This window comes from Heliangelus exortis, chromosome 1 (genome assembly GCF_036169615.1).
Source record: "Heliangelus exortis chromosome 1, bHelExo1.hap1, whole genome shotgun sequence".
Classification (NCBI taxonomy): Eukaryota; Metazoa; Chordata; class Aves; order Apodiformes; family Trochilidae; genus Heliangelus; species Heliangelus exortis.
The window spans coordinates 44,486-62,294 of record NC_092422.1 but is presented as its reverse complement, the minus strand read 5'-3'; the positions used below and the strand labels follow the sequence as shown (position 1 = coordinate 62,294).

General features: G+C 62.2%; 1 protein-coding gene across 1 annotated transcript in view; it reads right to left on the bottom strand.

The window, feature by feature from the left end:
• Nucleotides 1-5,999: 5,999 nt before the first annotated feature.
• Nucleotides 6,000-17,809, bottom strand: part of PDE2A (phosphodiesterase 2A) — a 37,267-nt gene continuing 25,457 nt past the window's right edge. The window contains 17 exon segments of the mRNA XM_071734362.1: nt 6,000-6,229; nt 6,327-6,433; nt 7,097-7,135; nt 7,657-7,769; nt 7,899-7,998; nt 8,126-8,200; nt 9,426-9,473; nt 9,596-9,683; nt 9,802-9,924; nt 10,056-10,126; nt 11,761-11,883; nt 12,080-12,157; nt 12,281-12,312; nt 12,315-12,392; nt 13,855-14,032; nt 15,222-15,300; nt 15,409-15,472. Of these exon segments, the coding sequence (XP_071590463.1) occupies nt 6,004-6,229; nt 6,327-6,433; nt 7,097-7,135; nt 7,657-7,769; nt 7,899-7,998; nt 8,126-8,200; nt 9,426-9,473; nt 9,596-9,683; nt 9,802-9,924; nt 10,056-10,126; nt 11,761-11,883; nt 12,080-12,157; nt 12,281-12,312; nt 12,315-12,392; nt 13,855-14,032; nt 15,222-15,300; nt 15,409-15,472 (1,622 nt within the window). The 3' untranslated portion in view covers nt 6,000-6,003.

Sequence of the window (17,809 nt, the reverse complement as noted above, 5' to 3'; positions counted from 1 at the left end):
GGGAGACACAAACACACATTGGGGGGGACACTGGGGAGGGGGACATTGAGAGGGGGGGGACATAAACCGGGGACATTGGGGGACCCCCCCCCATTATTTCCTCCTTCCTCCTCCCCCCCCCCCCCCCTCCTTCGGGCAGTGACGTCAACGCTACCGGCGGTGAAAAGCCCCGCCCCCGCGTCCTGATTGGCTGCCGCTGAGTCCCTCAGCCAATCAGAGCCGAGCTTGTACGGGGACGGGGACAGGCAGGGACGGGAGGGAGGAGCGGGCAGGGACCCCTCCAGGGACCCCCCCCAGTGACCCCCCAAGGACCTCCCAGTGACCCCCCCAGGGACCCTCCCAGGGACCCTCAAGGACCCCCCCCCAGGGACCCCCAGGGACAGGCAGGGACCCCCCCAGGTACCCCCCCTATGGACCCTCCCAGGGACCCCCCCAAGGGACCCCCCCAAGGGACACCCCAGGGACACCCCAGGGACAGGCAGGGACCCCCCCCAGGGACCCCCCAAGGGATCCCCCCGAGGGACCCCCCCCAGAGACTCCCAGTGACCCCTCCAGGGACCCCCAGGGACCCCCCCCAGGGACCCCTCAGAGACCCCCAGGGTCCCCCCAGGGACACCCCCAGGGACAGGCAGGGGCCCCCAGGGACCCCCCCCGGGGACCCCCAGGGAGAGGCAGGGTGCAGGCAGTCTCTTGGGAGTCGGACACTGGGGAGTGCTGGGGAGTGGTACTGGGAGCACTGGGGGACCCTTAAGGGACAGTGGGAGCACTGGGGGTGTGGCACTGGGGAACACTGGGAGTGCTGTGGGGTGGTACTGGGAGCACTTGGGGACACTGGGACAGACACCACAGGTCCCGTGGGGACGTCCCCGGGGGCTCAGAGGTGGGGGGGGAGGGTTCTGATCCGGGACAAATCCTGCCCCAAAACCAGTCCAGATGTGGAGAGGGGTCCCTCTCCGGGCTGAATCCTGCCCCAATCCCAGTCCAGATGTGTGTGGGGTCCTGTTCTTGATCATATTCTGCCCCAATCCCAGTCCAGATGTGGGGCTGTCCCATTCCAGGCCAAATCCTGCCCCAATCCCAGTCCAGATGTGTGTGGGGTCCTGTTCTTGATCATATTCTGCCCCAATCCCAGTCCAGATGTGGGGCTGTCCCATTCCAGGCCAAATCCTGCCCCAATCCCAGTCCAGATGTGTGTGGGGTCCTGTTCTTGATCATATTCTGCCCCAATCCCAGTCCAGATGTGGGGCTGTCCCATTCCAGGCCAAATCCTGCCCCAATCCCAGTCCAGATGTGTGTGTGGGGAGGTCCTGTTCCGGGCCATATTCTGCCCAAAACTCAATCCAGATGTGGAGAGGAGTTCTGCTCCGGTCCATATCGTGCCCCAAGCCCAGTCCAGATGTGGGGGTGGGTCCTGTTCTGGACCAAATCCTGCCCCAAAACCAGTCCAGATGTGGAGAGGGGTCCCTCTCCGGGCTGAATCCTTCCCCAATCCCAATCCAGATGTGGGGCAGTCCCATTCCAGGCCAAATCCTGCCCTGAACCCAATCCAGATGTGGAGGGAGTTCTTATTTTGGCTGAATCCTGCCCCAATCCCAATCCAGATGCGGGGGGGTCCTGTCCCAGACCAGATCCTGCCCCAATCCCAGTCCAGATGTGTGTGGGGTCCTGTTCTTGATCATATTCTGCCCCAAGACCAGTCCAGATGTGGGGCTGTCCCATTCCAGGCCAAATCTTGCCCCAATCCCAGTCCAGATGTGGGGCAGTCCCATTCCAGGCCAAATCCTGCCCCAATCCCAGTCCAGATGTTGGGGGTCCTTCTGCACCCCCAGCCCCTGCTCTCTGCTCTGCTCCCCGGGGTCCCCCCACGAGGCACCCACCAACCCCTCACGGGGAGATCGGCGTAAGAAATTTATTTAGGAAAACCAAAACCCACAAAAAATAATAATAATAATAATTAATAATAATAATTAATAATAATATTAATAGAGAAGGAGAGGGAGGTGAGGGAGGAGGAGGAGAAGGAGGACGAGAAGGGTGAGGGAGGAGGAGGAGATGGAGGAAGAGGAGGAGCAGGAGGAGGAAGAGAAGAAAAATGAGAAGAGGGAGAAGGGAAAAGGAGGAGGAGGAGAAGAAGAGGAAGAGGAAGAAGAAGAAGAGGAAGAAGAGGAGGAAGAAGAAGAGGAAGAAGAAGAGGAAGAAGAGGAAGAAGAGGAGGAAGAAGAGGAAGAAGAGGAAGAAGAGGAGGAAGAAGAGGAAGAAGAGGAAGAAGAAGAGGAAGAAGAAGAGGGAGAAGAAGAGGAAGAAGAGAAGGAAGAGGAGGTGGAAGAAGAAGACGAAGAAGAGGAGGAAGAGGAGGAAGAAGAAGGGGAAGAAGAAGAGGAAGAAGAGGAGGAAGAGGAAGAAGAGGAAGAGGAAAAAGCTGTCTCCTCCTCCTCCTCGGTCTCCCTTGGCCCGGGACCAAGCAGCGCCAGAAGGGAGGGCAGAGAATCCCGAGGAATTTTTTCCTCCCCCCGATCCCTCAGGAGCTGGCGAGGGGCAGGGGGTGGGAAAGCATCGACCCCCCCACAGCCCGGGGATGGGGAGGGGGCTGGAGAGGCGGGCTCCGGGTGGGCAAGGGACCCCTCCTTCTGCCCCCCCCCCCCCCCCAAACCCCTCCCGTCCCACCCCCAATTCCCTCTGGATTGTCCCTGGAGCCCCTCGGGGACGCAGCCCACGCCGCTGTCCCACCACGAGTGGAGCCGCTGTCCTCCTCTTCCAGGGGTCCTTTGTCTCCGGGGACTTCCCTGTCCCCCCCCCCGGGTGACAGTGGGACTGGGGGGTGGGGCTGGGGGGTGAGGGTCTCGGTGAAGCCGTGGGGCAGCAGCAGAGGTGTCACCAGCTGAGTCCATCCCGGCGTGGGGGGGTCACGGGTGGGCAGAGCTCCCGACTGAAGGCAGCGCCGAGTCCGTAAGGCAAAAGGAACTTGAGGCCACCCCGTCCCCCCCAGAGTGGGTCTGGGGGCTCCCGGTGGTCCCGTGGCCCCTCCAGGGACCGGCCAAGGTGTCACTTCTGGAGATGTGGAGTGGCCACCACGGGGCCCAAACCCGGTGGTCCAGGAGCACGGCTGCACCCGGGGGGCTCCTGTGGCACCCATGGGTGGGGGGGGGGTGCTGGGGACACGGCTGCACCCCGGGGGGCTCCTGTGGCACCCATGGGTGGGGGGGGTGATGGGGGGGGACAAGGGGGGCCGATGGCCCCATGGCTGCACCCGGGGTGTCCTTGGCCCTGGTGGCACCAAAGCTGGGGACACCAACTCCAGCTGGGACTGAGCCTGGGGGGACCAAACCTGGGGAGAAAAAACCTGGAGGAGCTGAGAATTCCAAACCTGGGGAGACCACCCTGGGGAGACCAACCCTGGGGGGACCAACCCTGATGGGACCAGCAGTAACTGGGCTGACCCAAATGGGACCAACCCTGGGGGTCCTGAGCCTTGAGACCAACCTGGTGGGATCACCTATGGTGGGACCAACCCTGGTGGGACCAGCAGTAACTGGGATGACCCAAATGGGACCAACCCTGGTGGGATCCACCCTGGGGGGACCACCCTGGTGGGGTGACAATAACTGGGCTGACACCACTGGGACCAACCCTGGGGGTCCTGAGCCTTGAGACCAACCTGGTGGGACCAACCCTGGTGGGACCAGCAGTAACTGGGATGACCCAAATGGGACCAACCCTGATGGGACCAACCCTAATGGGACCAGCAGTAACTGGGCTGACCCAAATGGGACCAACCCTGGGGGTCCTGAGCCTTGAGACCAACCTGGTGGGATCCACCCTGGTGGGACCAGCAATAACTGTGCTGACCCAAATGGGACCAACCCTGATGGGACCAACCCTAATGGGACCAGCAATAACTGGGATGACCCAAATGGGACCAACCCTGATGGGACCAACCCTAATGGGACCAGCAGTAACTGGGCTGACCCAAATGGGACCAACCCTGGGGGGATCAACCCTGGGGGTCCTGAGCCTTGAGACCAACCTGGTGGGACCAACCCTGATGGGACCAGCAATAACTGGGCCGACCCAAATGGGACCAACCCTGGTGGAATCAACCCTGGGGGGATCAGCCCTGGTGGGACCAACCCTGCTGGGACCAAGCCTGCTGGGACCAGCAGTGACTGGGCTGACCCCAGTATGCCCAGCCCTGCTGTGCCCAGCCCTGGTGTCACTGTCCCTGGCAGCACCAGATTCCAGGTGGATGGATGTCCCTGGCAGATTCCGTGGTGCCTCCTCCACCTCCTTCCCTTTCCGTGGTGGTGATGAACCCCAGAGCTCCCCTGGGCCAGGGGTCTCGCTCAGCACCCCCAGGGCTCAGCACCCCCCCTCCTTCTCCACCCCCCCCTTCAGCTCAGCCCCAGCAGGGCTCACCCTGCCCTGCTCCTCCTGCTCCTGGGTGGTTGGGGTGGCTTTGCTTGGGGTGACACAGACCTGGGTGACACAGAGCTGGAGGGATGGCCCCGGGGCTAGGGGGGTCCCCACGTGTGGGGTTGTGGGGGTGAAGGGATGGGGGGGGGTCAGTAGGGCCCATGCATGGGGTCTGTAGGATCAGAGAGACCCCTGGAGACCATCACCATCCATGCATGGGGTCTGTAGGGCCAGCAGGATCATGCATGGGGGTCTGTAGGGCCAGGGGAACCCCAGGAGACCATCACCATCCATCCATGGGGTCTGTAGGATCAGAGAGACCACCAGGGGCCATGCAGGCTGGTCTGGGGGGCCAGAAGGACCCCAGGAGCCCCTCAGGGTCCATGCAGGGTGGTCTGGGGGACCAGGGGGGCCATGGGATGCTAAAAGGGTCCATGCAGGGTGGTCTGAGGGACCAGAAGGACCATGAGTCACCATCAGAGGCCATGCAGGGTGATCTGTAGGATTGGAGGGGCCATGGGATGTCAGCAAGGTCCATCCAGAGTGGTCCAGGGGACCAGAAGGACCCCAGGAGCCCCTCAGGGTCTGTGCAGGGTGGTCTGGGGGACCAGAGGGGCCATGGGATGCTAAAAGGGTCCATGCAGAGTGGTCTGTAGGATTGGAGGGGCCATGAGATGTCAGCAAGGTCCATGCTCAGTGGTCTGGGGGAACAGAGGGACCCCAGGAGCCCCTCAGGGTCTGTGCAGGGTGGTCTGGGGGACCAGAAGGACCCCAGAGAGCCCCTCAGGGACCGTGCAGGGTGGTCTGGGGGACCAGAGGGGCTGTGGGATGTCAGTGAGGTCCATGCAGGGTGTTTTGGGGGACCAGAGGGACCCCAGGAGCCCCTCAGGGTCGTTTGGGGGTCCAGAGGGGCCGTGGGATGTCAGCGAGGTCCATGCAGGGTGGTCCAGGGGAGCAGGAGCCCCCACGCAGGTCCCAGACCCGGGGATCAGGGTGTCAGGAGTTGTGAAGCCACCAGCAGGAGCTGGGGACCCTCAGGGTCACCACTTGGAGGAGGAGGAGGAGGTCACCAGGGTGCTGAGCCAGACAAAGGACCCCACACGTTGGGGACACGTTGGGGACACATTGGGGACACCCAAACCTCCTGTGGGTGCCCCTGGGAGCCCCCCCAGGCTCGTCACCCATGGAGCCCTCGCAGGGGACGCAGCGGGGTGAGGGGACACGAGGGGGTCTGGGGACCCGTGGGGACCTTTCCCTGTCACACAACGTCCCCACTGTCCCCCCCTGCAGGGGACAGGACCTGCAGCTGAAAGGAGGGAAACCCATCCTGATGTCCCACCCCGTGTCCCCTCGGTGTCCCCAGCCCCAAACCAAGGGGTGTCTGGGGGCCACCTGAAGCCCTGTCCTGGAGGGAGGGGACAGCCACCCACGGGTGGGTGGCAGGCACAGGGTGGTCCGGCATCACCAAGGTGTGTGCGTGTCCCCCCCCTTCACCACCACCCCAAACCTTCATCCCTTTGGACAGAAATTTGGGGACGTTCCTCGGCCACCAGCCGTGTCCCACCCCACCACCCACCGTGTCCCCCCCCCCCCTCACTCGTCCCCCGCCTCGGGTTGTGCCCCCCCAGGCTCCAAGCAGCCGTTGAGTTGGGGGTCGGGGGGCTCCTGGGGGTCGTATTCCTCATCCAGAAAGTCCAGGGAGTTGTTGCTGGGCAAGCCCCGGATGGTGAACTTGTGGGACACCTTGGTCCACTGCTCCCTGTTGCTGGCCACCCTCTCGTAGAGCTCTGCTGCCTTGGGGAAGAGGTCCTGGAGCAGCCTGGGAGGGGGGGGACACCTCATCAGCACCCCCAGAGAGGGCCCTGAGCCCAGGGGAGGTGGGGGGTGGGGGTGGGGGTGGGTGGGGGTCTCCTCACTTGTAGATGGGCATGGCAATGTGCTCCATGAAGCTGATCTGCAGCTCGGGGATGTAGGCCTTCTCCCTGTCCATCATCTCCAGAGGACGGTTGCCCATGGCCTTCTCCTGTGGTGTGGGCAACGAGGAGGTCAGTGCTGGTGGCCACCTTCACCCCCTGCATGGCCAACACCTCCCTGACCACCCCAACTTCATGCCCATGGCCTTCTAGAACAATGGCAAGGAAGACATCAGTGCTGGTGGTCATCTCCCTCTTCTTGGCCAACACCTCCCTGACCACCCCAACCTCATGCCCATGGCTTTTTAAAGTGGTGGCAAGGAGGAGGTCAGGGCTGGTGGCCACCTTCACCCTCTGCATGGCCAACACCTACCTGACCACCCCAACCTCATGCCCATGGCCTTCTCCTGCAGTGTGGGCAAGGAAGTGGTCAATACTGGTGGCCATGAAGGCCCATGGCTTTCTAGAGTGGTGGCAAGGAAGAGGTCAGTGCTGGTGGCCATGAAGGCCCGTGGCTTTCTAGAGTGGTGGCAAGGAAGACATCAGTGCTGGTGGCCACCTTCACCCCCTTCCTGGCCAACACCTCCCTGCCCACCCCAACCTCATGCCCATGGCTTTCTAGAGCAATGGCAAGCTGGTCCATGCTGGTGGCCACCTCCTCCCCACTCCTGGCCAACACCTCCCTTCCTACCCCAACCTCATCCAAGCCCCCCTGGTTCTTGCCAGGAGCCTCGGCCAATCCCAAACCTCCACCAGGTCCCGGTGGTACCCACCAGGTCACCCTGGGAGAAGAATTCCTTGTAGATCAATTCCTGCAAGGGGCAGAGAGTCAGCACGGGGGGTGCCTGCTTGGGGTGACCTCCCCATCCCATCCCACCCCACCCCCCCCTTCCCATTCCCATCCCATCCCATCCCATCCCATCCCATTCCCAACACATCCCATCCCACCCCACCCCCCCCCTTCCCATTCCCATCCCACCACATCCCATTCCCATTCCCATTCCCAACACATCCCATCCCATCCCATTCCCATTCCCATTCCCATTCCCATTCCCATTCCCACCCCATTCCCATTCCCATTCCCATTCCCATTCCCATCCCATCCCATCCCATCCCATTCCCATTCCCATTCCCATTCCCATCCCATCCCATCCCATCCCACCCCATTCCCATTCCCATGGGGGTGGGCACAGCCCCTGCCCTGGGGTTGCCCCGGGCGGTTCCCCCATGCGATGCCAGGGCAGGGGACAGCCCAGTGGCACCCGCAGTGCCAGGGGGTGACATTCCCAGGGGTCACCTCCGGGGGGCGGGGGGGGACACAGGGGACACTCACCGCGATTTTCCTGGTGGTTTTCCAGCCCTTGGTTTGGTCGGAAAGGTCACAGGAGGTCATGAGCAGGCAGAGCAGGAGGCTGCGGTGCTGCTTGTTCTTGGGGTCGTAGCCCACTGCCCAAAACAGGGAAAAGGGGAATTATGGGGCGAGGGGGGGCTGAAGGAGAAGCCTCCCGACCCCCCCATCCCCCCTCTCCTCCCTTTTTGGGGTTTTTCCCAGCAGAGGTTTGGGGGGGGCTTCACCTTCCGCCATCTTCTGGAGGTCTTTGAAGATGCGGAGGTGATGGGCCAGGTCGGTGGCCAGGATGATGTCCCGCATGAGATCCAACATCCGCTGGTAATCCTGAGGGAGAGGGACGGGGGGGTCACCTCCCCGACACCCCATGGCCCCACGGAGATCCTGGGGGGGCCTCATCCCCCCGCTGGGAATCGGGGGAGGTGGGAGGAAATCCCAAGGTCGGAGACGTCACCTTGCGGGAGAAGTGGTCGAAGATGTTGCAGCCCTGGCTGTTGAGGATGGCGATGGCCTGGGCAAAGTGGTGTCTCTGCGGGAGAATCCCAAGGGATGGGAGCAGGGAACACGGAGCAGGGAGCAGGCAGGGAGCAGGGAACAGGGAGCAGGGAGCAGGGAATGGGGAGCAGGGAACAGGGAGCAGGGAGCAGGGAGCAGGGAATGGGGAGCAGGGAGCAGGGAACAGGGAGCAGGCAGGGAGCAGGAAGGGAGCAAGGAGCAGGGAGCAGGGAATGGGGAGCAGGGAACAGGCAGGGAGCAGGGAACAGGGAACGGGGAGCAGGGAACAGGGAGCAGGGAGCAGGGAATGGGGAGCAGGGAATGGGGAGCAGGGAATGGGGAGCAGGCAGGGAGCAGGAAGAGAGCAAGGAGCAGGGAGGAAACAGGGAACAGGCAGGGAGCAGGGAACAGGGAACAGGGAGCAGGGAGCAGGCAGGGAGGGAGCAGGGAACAGGCAGGGAACAGGGAACGGGGAGGAGGAAGGGAACAGGGAACAAGGAGCAGGGAATGGGGAGCAGGGAACAGGCAGGGAGCAGGCAGGGAGCAGGAAGGGTGCAGGAAGGGAGCAAGGAGCAGGGAGCAGGGAATGGGGAGCAGGGAGCAGGGAATGGGGAGCAGGGAACAGGCAGGGAGCAGGGAACAGGGAACGGGGAGCAGGGAACAGGGAATGGGGAGCAGGGAAGAGGGAGCAGGCAGGGAACAGGGAGCAGGGAACAGGGACCAGGAAGGGAACAGGGAGCAGGGAACAGGAAGGGAACAGGGAGCAGGGAACAGGGAACAGGGAGGGAGCAGGGAACAGGGAGGAGGAAGGGAATAGGGAACAGGGAGCAGGGAACAGGGAGGGAGCAGGGAACAGGAGGGAGGCAGGGAGGGAGCAGGGAACAGGGAGCACGGAGCAGGGAACAGGCAAGGAACAGGCAGGGAACAGGGAGCAGGGAGCAAGCAGGGAGCAGGGAGCAGGCAGGGAGTAGGGAGAAGGCAGGGAGTAGGGAACAGGGAGCAGGCAGGGAGCAGGGAGCAGGGAGCAGGGAGCAGGCAGGGAACAGGGAACAGGGAACAGGGAGCAGGCAGGGAATAGGGAGCAGGGAGCAGGCAGGGAGCAGGGAGCAGGGAGCAGGGAGCAGGGAGCAGGGAGCAGGGAGCAGGGAGCAGGGAGCAGGGAGGGAGCAGGCAGGAAGGATGCAGGATGCAGGCAGTGATGCTGCTGCCACCTGTGTGGAGCTGGGCAGGAGGGAGGAGGCCTGGGGACAGGATTTTACCTCCATGACAGAACCTTCCGAGCTGTACAGAGCAGCCAGGACGGATTTCTGCAAGGCAGAGGGTCCGGAGTCAGGGAGCTACAGAGGTGAAGCCCCCGTCCCCAGCTTTGTCCCCGTCCCTGTCCCCAACCACCGAGGGTTCCGTGTCCCCCCCTGGGGCTCGGGCTCACCGAGGCCACCTGGAAGGAGTTGTTGGTGCCTCTGTGGTCCAGGTCGTGGCACATGCAGGAGATGAAGAGGGCAAAGATCTCGATGTCTCTGGGAGAAGGGGGGGGAGGGAAGGAGGGAAACTGAGGCAGGCAGGAAGGCAAGGAGAGCCCCGGTTGGGCTCGGTGACGAGGGACAGGGATGGGGCTGGGGCCACCCAGGGGCTTACTCCAGGTAGTTGACAAGCTCCAGGTTCTTGTAGAGCAGGTAGCAGAAGTGGGAGACGGAGAAGGCGTGCATCCAGTTGTGGTACGGGGGGTCCCGGTAGCCCTTCTTCACCATCAGGCAGAACCTGGCAGGGAGGGGACGAGGACACAGGGTCAGAGGAGGCTTTGTCCCCTCCAGGACCTTCCCCCTCACCCAGCCAGAGGTTCCCCCCCCAGGGTGGGGGTGTGGGGAGGGGGACCACGGGTCGGGAGGTACCTGGTGAGCGTCTGGCGGTCCATCTTGTAGTTGTTGATGAAGTTCATGTCCTGCAGCATGCTGAGGATGGCCTGGCAGGGGACAGGGAGGGGACAGGGGGTGACAATGGCCCTGTCACCCCCTCCCTGCCTGGCAGGGGGTGAAGTTTGGGGTGAGGACTGGGACCAGTGCTGTTGGGCACATGGGCACTGGAATGGAGGGCACCGAAGCGTGTGGTGAGGGAAGGGATGGATCCAGAGGGAGCTGCACAGCCTGGAGAAGTGGGATGGTGCCAACTGCAGGGAGTTCCCCAAAGTGCAGGGGTCTGGCCCTGGGGGGAGGAATCCCATGGGGGAGAGAGGATGGAGGGGAAAGGATGGGGGGGAAAGGATGGAGGGGAAAGGATGGGGGAGAAAGGATGGGGGGGAAGGATGGGGGGGAAAGGATGAGGGGGAAAGGATGGGGGGGAAAAAAGATGGGGGGAAAGGATGGAGGGGAAAGGCTGTAGGACAGCCCTGAGGAGAAGGATTTGGGGGTGTTGGTGGAGCAGAAGCTGAAGATGAGCCCAGAACCCCCCCAGGTCCTGGGGGCATCAGCAGAAGCCCAGAGAGCATTGAGGGAGGGGATTCTCCCCCTCTGCTCTGCTCTGCTGAGACCCCCCCTGGAGTCCTGTGTCCAGTTGTGGAGTCCCCAGCATCAGAAGGACACAGAGCTCCTGGAAGGTGTCCAGAGGAGCCACTGAAATGCTCAGAGGGCTGAGCAGCTCCCTGGGAAGCCAGGCTGAGGGATTGGGGGTGTTCAGCCTGGAGAAGAGGAGGCTCCCAGGTGAGCTCAGAGCAACCTTCCAATATCTGAAGGGGCTCCAAGAAAGCTGGGGGAGGGCTTTGGACATGGGGGGGGTAGGGAGAGGAGAAGGGAAATGGGTTAAAACTTGGAGAGAAAGGGGAGATTGAGGTTGGAGATGGGGAAGAAATTCTGGAATTTGAGGGTGGGGAGAGCCTGGAACAGGTTGAGAGAGTTGGGGGTGTTCAGTCTGGAGGAGAGAGGAGAGGAGAGGAGAGGAGAGGAGAGGAGAGGAGAGGAGAGGAGAGGGAAAAGGGATAGAAGGGGAGGGAAGAGGGAAGGGAAGAGAGACGAGGGAAGAGGAAAGAGAGAGGAGAAGAGAAGGAGAAGAGAAGAGAAGGAAGAGAAGAGAAGAAGAGGAGGAGAAGAGAAGAGAAGAGGAGAAGAAGAGGAGAAGAAGAAAAGAAGAAGAGAAGAGGAAGAGGACAGAGGAGAAGGTTGTGGGGAGCCTTGGAGCAGCTCCCAGTGCCTGAAGGGGCTCCAGGAAAGCTGGGGAGGGACTTTGGCAAGGGCCTGGAGGGAGGTGCCAAGGAGAGATGGTTTCAAAGTGGAAGAGGGGAGCTGGAGAGGAGCTGGGAGGGAGAAGTGAGGGTGGGGAGAGCCTGGGAGAGGTTTCCTGGAGAAGCTGTGGGTGGTGGGAATGTTGGAGTTGAGGTTGGATGGGGTTGGAGCCCCCTGGGCTGGGGGAGGGGTCCCTGATCATGCAGGGGGTGGCACTGGGTGATCTTTAAGGCCCCTTCCCACCCAAACCCCTCTGGGATTCTGTGAATCTATGAAGCTACAACCCCCCCATCTCCATAGGGATGGGGTATGGGAGTTGATGTGTAGGGCAGGCAGTTGGGGACATCTGGGGACAGGTGGGGACCGTCCCCACGGTGCTCACCATGGAGGTGTCATCCTCAGGCAGGGAGCGGGGGGTGTAGGTGAAGCTGGCAAAGTTGGGGTCGATGGTGGCCACGGGCTGGATGCCCTCACTCAGCAGCTTGGTGTACTCATCATCAGACACCTACAGAGCCCATCCGTGGTGACGCTGCCCCACGCTGTCACCAGGGCCCCAGAGTGTCCCCAAGCCGGGGCTAGACCAGCCCCATAGAGTCCCCTGGGGGCCTCACCATCACCCCCCACCCACCATGCCACCGCCATGGGGACACAACGCTGTGAAAGGGGGTGCCAGGGGGGTCCCTGTCCCCGTGCCCCCTCACCTTCATGTGGTACATCATCATCTCGTTGGCCAGGTGGCTGCGGTACTGAGCCTCGTTCACCTTCTTGTAGAGCAGGGACTGCAGGGGGGAGGAGGAGGTGGGCTCAGGACCACCCCCCCAGCACCCTATGGGTGCCCTCCCCACGGGGAGGACGTTTGGGGACCAGACCTTCCAGTGTGGGGACCTCCCCGTGACACCTACGTGGGCGATGCTGATGCCGCAGTAGATGGAGAGGCGGTGGCCAAGTCCTCATCAAACTTGCTGAACCAGGGCCCGTTGATCTTGTTGACCAACTCGGCCACCCCGATGACCTCTGGGGCAGAGAGAGGGGACAAGGGGACAGGATCAGGACCCTCTGCTGGGCACAGGGTCGAGGACACATGCTGGGGACAGGGTGATGAGCATGGGCTGGGGACAGGGTCATGACAAAGTTCTGGGACAGGGTGATGAGCATGGGCAGGGGACAGGATGGTGTCAGCCTGGTGGGGACAGGATGATGACCAAGGTCTGGGGACAGGGTCATGACCATGCGCTGGGGATGGGATGGTTTGACAGCCTGGTGGGGACAGGGTCATGACCAAAGTCTGGGGACAGGGTGATGAGCATGGGGTGGGGACAGGATGGTGTCAGCCTGGTGGGGACAGGATGACCACGTTCTGGGGACAGGATCATGACCATGGGTTGGGGACAGCATCATGACAAAGTTCTGGGAACAGGGTGATGAGCATGGGCTGGGGACAGGATGGTGCCCACATGGTGGAGACAGGATAATGACCAAGCTCTGAGGACAGGGCCATGACCATGTCCCATGGGTCGGGGAAAGGATGGTGTCAACCTGGTGGGGACAGGATGGTGACCAAAATCTGGGGACAGGGTCATGACAAAGTACTGGGGACAGGGTGATGAGCATGGCTGGGGACAGGATGGTGTCAGGCTGGTGGGGACAGGTTCATGACCAAAGTCTGGGGACAGAGTCACAACCATGGGCTGGGGAAAGGATGGTTTGAACATGGTGGGGACAGGGTCATGACCAAGATCTGGGGACAGGGTCATGACCATGGGCTGGGGACAGGATGGTGCCCATATGGTGGGGACAGGATGATGACCAAAGTCTGGGGACAAGGAGTGGTCCTGTGCCCCCTTGTCCCCGTGTCCCTGTGTCCCCATGTCCCTGTGTCCTGTGTCCCTGTGTCCCATGTCCCCATGTCCCCATGTCCCCATGTCCCCATGTCCCTGTGTCCTGTGTCCCATGTCCCCGTGTCCCCGTGTCCCCTTGTCCCCATGTCCCCATGTCCCCATGTCCCTGTGTCCTGTGTCCCATGTCCCCATGTCCCCATGTCCCCGTGTCCCCGTGTCCCCATGTCCCCTTGTCCCCGTGTCCCCGTGTCCCCTTGTCCCCATGTCCCCATGTCCCCATGTCCCCGTGTCCTGTGTCCCATGTCCCGATGTCCCGATGTCCCATGTCCCTGTGTCCTGTGTCCCATGTCCCTGTGTCCCCGTGTCCCCTTGTCCCCATGTCCCCATGTCCCATGTCCCTGTGTCCTGTGTCCCATGTCCCCATGTCCCCATGTCCCCGTGTCCCCGTGTCCCCATGTCCCCTTGTCCCCGTGTCCCCGTGTCCCCTTGTCCCCATGTCCCCATGTCCCCATGTCCCTGTGTCCCATGTCCCCATGTCCCCATGTCCCCATGTCCCTGTGTCCCATGTCCCCATGTCCCCATGTCCCCATGTCCCTGTGTCCTGTGTCCCATGTCCCCGTGTCCCCGTGTCCCCTCACCCTGGTTCTCATTCTTGATGGGGAAGCAGAGGATGTTGCGGGTGCGGAACCCGGTGCTGTCGTCCACGCCGCGGTAGAAGAGGGGGTGTGAGTAGGCATCCTTGATGTTCAGGATCTTCCCGGTGGTGGCCACGTGCCCGGCGATGCCCTGATCCGCAGGGATCCGGATCTCATAGCTCTGCAGGAAGGGAAGGGGGGAACCAGCAGGGCCATGGGGACAGAGCCTCAGGAACCCCCGGATCCTGACAGCTTCTCCCAACCCAAAATCCATCCCTCCATCCATCCATCCATCCAATCATCCCTCCATCCCTCCCCCCCTCCCTCCATCCCTCCCTCCCTCCATCCATCCCTCCCTCCTCCATCCATCCCTCCCTCCCTCCCTCCCTCCCTTCCTCCCTCCCTCCCTCCATCCATCCATCCATCCCTCCATCCCTCCCCCCCTCCCTCCATCCCTCCCTCCCTCCATCCATCCCTCCCTCCCTCCATCCATCCCTCCTCCCTCCCTCCCTCCCTTCTCCCTCCCTCCCTCCATCCCTCCATCCCTCCATCCATCCATCCCTCCCTCCCTCCCTCCCTCCATCCCTCCCTCCATCCATCCCTCCCTCCCTCCATCCCTCCCTCCCTCCCTCCATCCATCACCATCCCTCCCTCCCTCCATCCCTCCCTCCCTCCCTCCCTCCATCCCTCCATCCCTCCCTCCCTCCCTCCCTCCCTTCCATCCATCCCTCCCTCCCTCCATCCCTCCCTCCCTCCATCCCTCCATCCCTCCATCCCTCCCTCCCTCCCTCCCTCCCTCCCTCCCTCCATCCATCCCTCCCTCCATCCATCCCTCCCTCCCTCCATCCCTCCATCCATCCATCCCTCCATCCATCCATCCCTCCCTCCCTCCATCCCTCCATCCATCCATCCCTCCCTCCATCCATCCCTCCCTCCCTCCATCCCTCCATCCATCCATCCCTCCATCCATCCATCCCTCCCTCCCTCCCTCCCTCCCTCCATCCATCCCTCCCTCCCTCCATCCCTCCCTCCCTCCATCCCTCCATCCCTCCATCCCTCCCTCCCTCCCTCCCTCCCTCCCTCCATCCATCCCTCCCTCCATCCATCCCTCCCTCCCTCCATCCCTCCATCCATCCATCCCTCCCTCCATCCATCCATCCATCCAACCCAAGTTCTCCCACTCAAGTTTTCCCCCCCAAATCCCACCCCCTTCTCCCCCACCCAAGTTCCCCACACCCAAATCCCACTCAAATATTCTCCCCCCCAAATCCCACCCAAGTTCCCCCCCCAAATCCCCCCAGCCTCCATCCAACCTCCTTCCCACCTCAGATCCCTCCATCCTCCCCCCCCGTGACGCCCCCCGCCCCCACCTCATCATCCACCACTCCTCCATCGAACACCTTGGCCACGAGCTCGTGGCTGAGCCGGTCCAGGAGGAACACGGAACATCTGGAAGAGGCGGCGGCACCGCTGGCACCGGGGGGGGGGGGGGAGGGGGGAAGGGGGAAGGGTCCCGGACCCCCCCCCCCCACGCACCCCCGTCCCCCCCCCACTCACATCTCGGCGTTGCTGAGGTTCCGAGCCTCCGTGATGATCTCCTGGAGCAGGACGGAGACGTCGTCTGCGGGGGGAGGGGTCAGGGGACAGCGGGGACACCCGGGGGACACCGGGGGTGTCACCTCCGCACCCGCTGCTGAGGGGGCTGGGGGTGCACGCGGTGGGGGCGGGGCTGTGCGCGCGTGTGTGTGTGTGTGCACCGTGTGTGTGAAAGTGTGTGTGTGTGCACACGTGTGTGTGAAAGTGTGCACATGTGTGTGTGCACGTGTCTGAGTGCACGTGTGTGTGCATGTGTGTGAAAGTGTGCACAAGTGTGTGTAAGTGTGCACGTGTGTGCACACATGTGTGAAAGTGTGTGTGTGCACACGTGTGTGTGAAAGTGTGCACAAGTGTGTGTGCGCATGCGTGTGTATGAAAGTGTGTGTGTGCACACGTGTGTGAAAGTGTACACAAGTGTGTGTGCACACCTGTGTGAAAGTGTGTGTGCACACATGTGTGAAAGTATGCATGTGTGTGTGCACGTGTGTGAAAGTGTGCACATGTGTGTGTGCACATGTCTGTGTGAGTGCACGTGTGTGTGCACACGTGTGTGTGAAAGTGTGCACAAGTGTGCGTGTGTGTGTATTGGTGTGTGCCTTTGTGTTAGTGTGCACGTGTGTGTGTCTGTGTGTGTGCATGAGCGCACACGTGTGTGCATGTGCGAGTGTGTGTGTGCACATGTGTGTGTACATGTGCGTATGTGTGTGTGCATACATGTGTGTAAGTGTGTGCACATGTGTGTGTGAAAGTGTGCATGTGTGCACACATGTGTGTGCACGCGTGTACATGTGTGTGTCTGTGCATGTGTCTGCATGCGTGTGTGCAAATATGTGTGTGTGTGTGCAAGTGTGTGTGTGTGCAAGTGGGGGGCATCTGCAAGCGAGCAGGTGATGCATGCAAGTGTGTGGGTGCACGTGTGTGCAAGTGTGTGCATGTGTGTGTGTGCACATGCATGTGCAAGTGCGCATGTGTGTGTGTGCACGTGCGTGTGCAAGTGTGTGCGTATGTAGTGGTGCATTTCCATGTGAGCATGTGATGCCTGCAAGTGCATGGGTGCACGTGTGTGTGCACGGGGATGTGCATGCAATGCCTGCTAGTGCATGGGTGCACATCTGTTTGGATGTGTGCATGCGTGTGTGTACACATGTGTGTGAGTGTGCACGTGCGGGGGTGCATTTGTATGTCAGCATGTGATGCCTGCACGTGCGTGAGTGTGCAGCAGCACACGTGTGTGTGCAGCAGTGTGTGCATACCCAGCAGTGTGTGTGAGCAGTGCACACGTGTGTTTGTGCAGCAGTATGTGTGTGTGTGCAATGCACAGGTGTGTGTGTGCAGCAGTGTGTGTGTGCAATGCACACGTGTGTGCGTGCAGCAGTATGTGTGTGTGTGCAATGCACGTGTGTGCAGCAGTGTGTGTGTGCAATGCACACGTGTGTCTGTGCAGCAGTGTGTGTGTGTGCAATGCACATGTGTGTGCGTGCAGCAGTGTGTAGCTGTGCACGTGTGTGTGCAGCAGTGTGTTTTGCACGCCCATGTCTCCCAGCCCCGTGCCAGCCCCCAGCACCACCCCGGGTCCTGCAGCTCCAGGGCTGAGCACAGGGGACAGGGACCCCAAGGACCCTCGGGAGGGGGACAAGGACCCCAAGGACCCCCTTGGGCTGGGGACAAGGGGACAGGGACCCCACAGGCTGGGGACAAGGGGACAGGAACCCTCACAGGCTGGGGACAGGGACCCCAAGGACCCCTCAACCTGGGGACAGGGACCCCTCAGGATAGGGACAAGGGGACAAGGACCCCCTTGGGCTGGGGACAAGGACCCCAAGGACCCCTTGGGCTGGGCACAGGGACCCCTCAGTCTGGGGACAAGGGGACAAGGACCCCCTCAGGCTGGGGACAGGGACCCCAAGGTCCCCTCAGGTTGGGGACAAGGACCCCAAGGTCCCTTCAGTCTGGGGACAAGGGGACAAGGACCCCCTTGGGTTGGGGACAGGGACCCCAAGGACCCCTCAGGTTGAGGACAAGGGGACAGGGACCCCCTCAGGTTGGGGACAGGGACCCCAAGGACCCCTCAGCCTGGGGACAAGGACCCCTCAGGCTGGGGACAGGGACCCCAAGGACCCCTCAGGCTGGGGACAGGGACCCCACAGGCTGGGGACAAGGACCCCAAGGACCCCTCAGGCTGGGGACAAGGACTCCAAGGACCCCTCAGGCTGGGGACAAGGGGACAGGGACCCCTCAGCCTGGGGACAGCGACCCCAAGGATCCCCTGGGCTGGGGACAGGGACCCCTCAGTCTGGGGACAAGGGGACAAGGACCCCCTCAGGCTGGGAACAGGGACCAACACACGTGTCATGCGATCTCA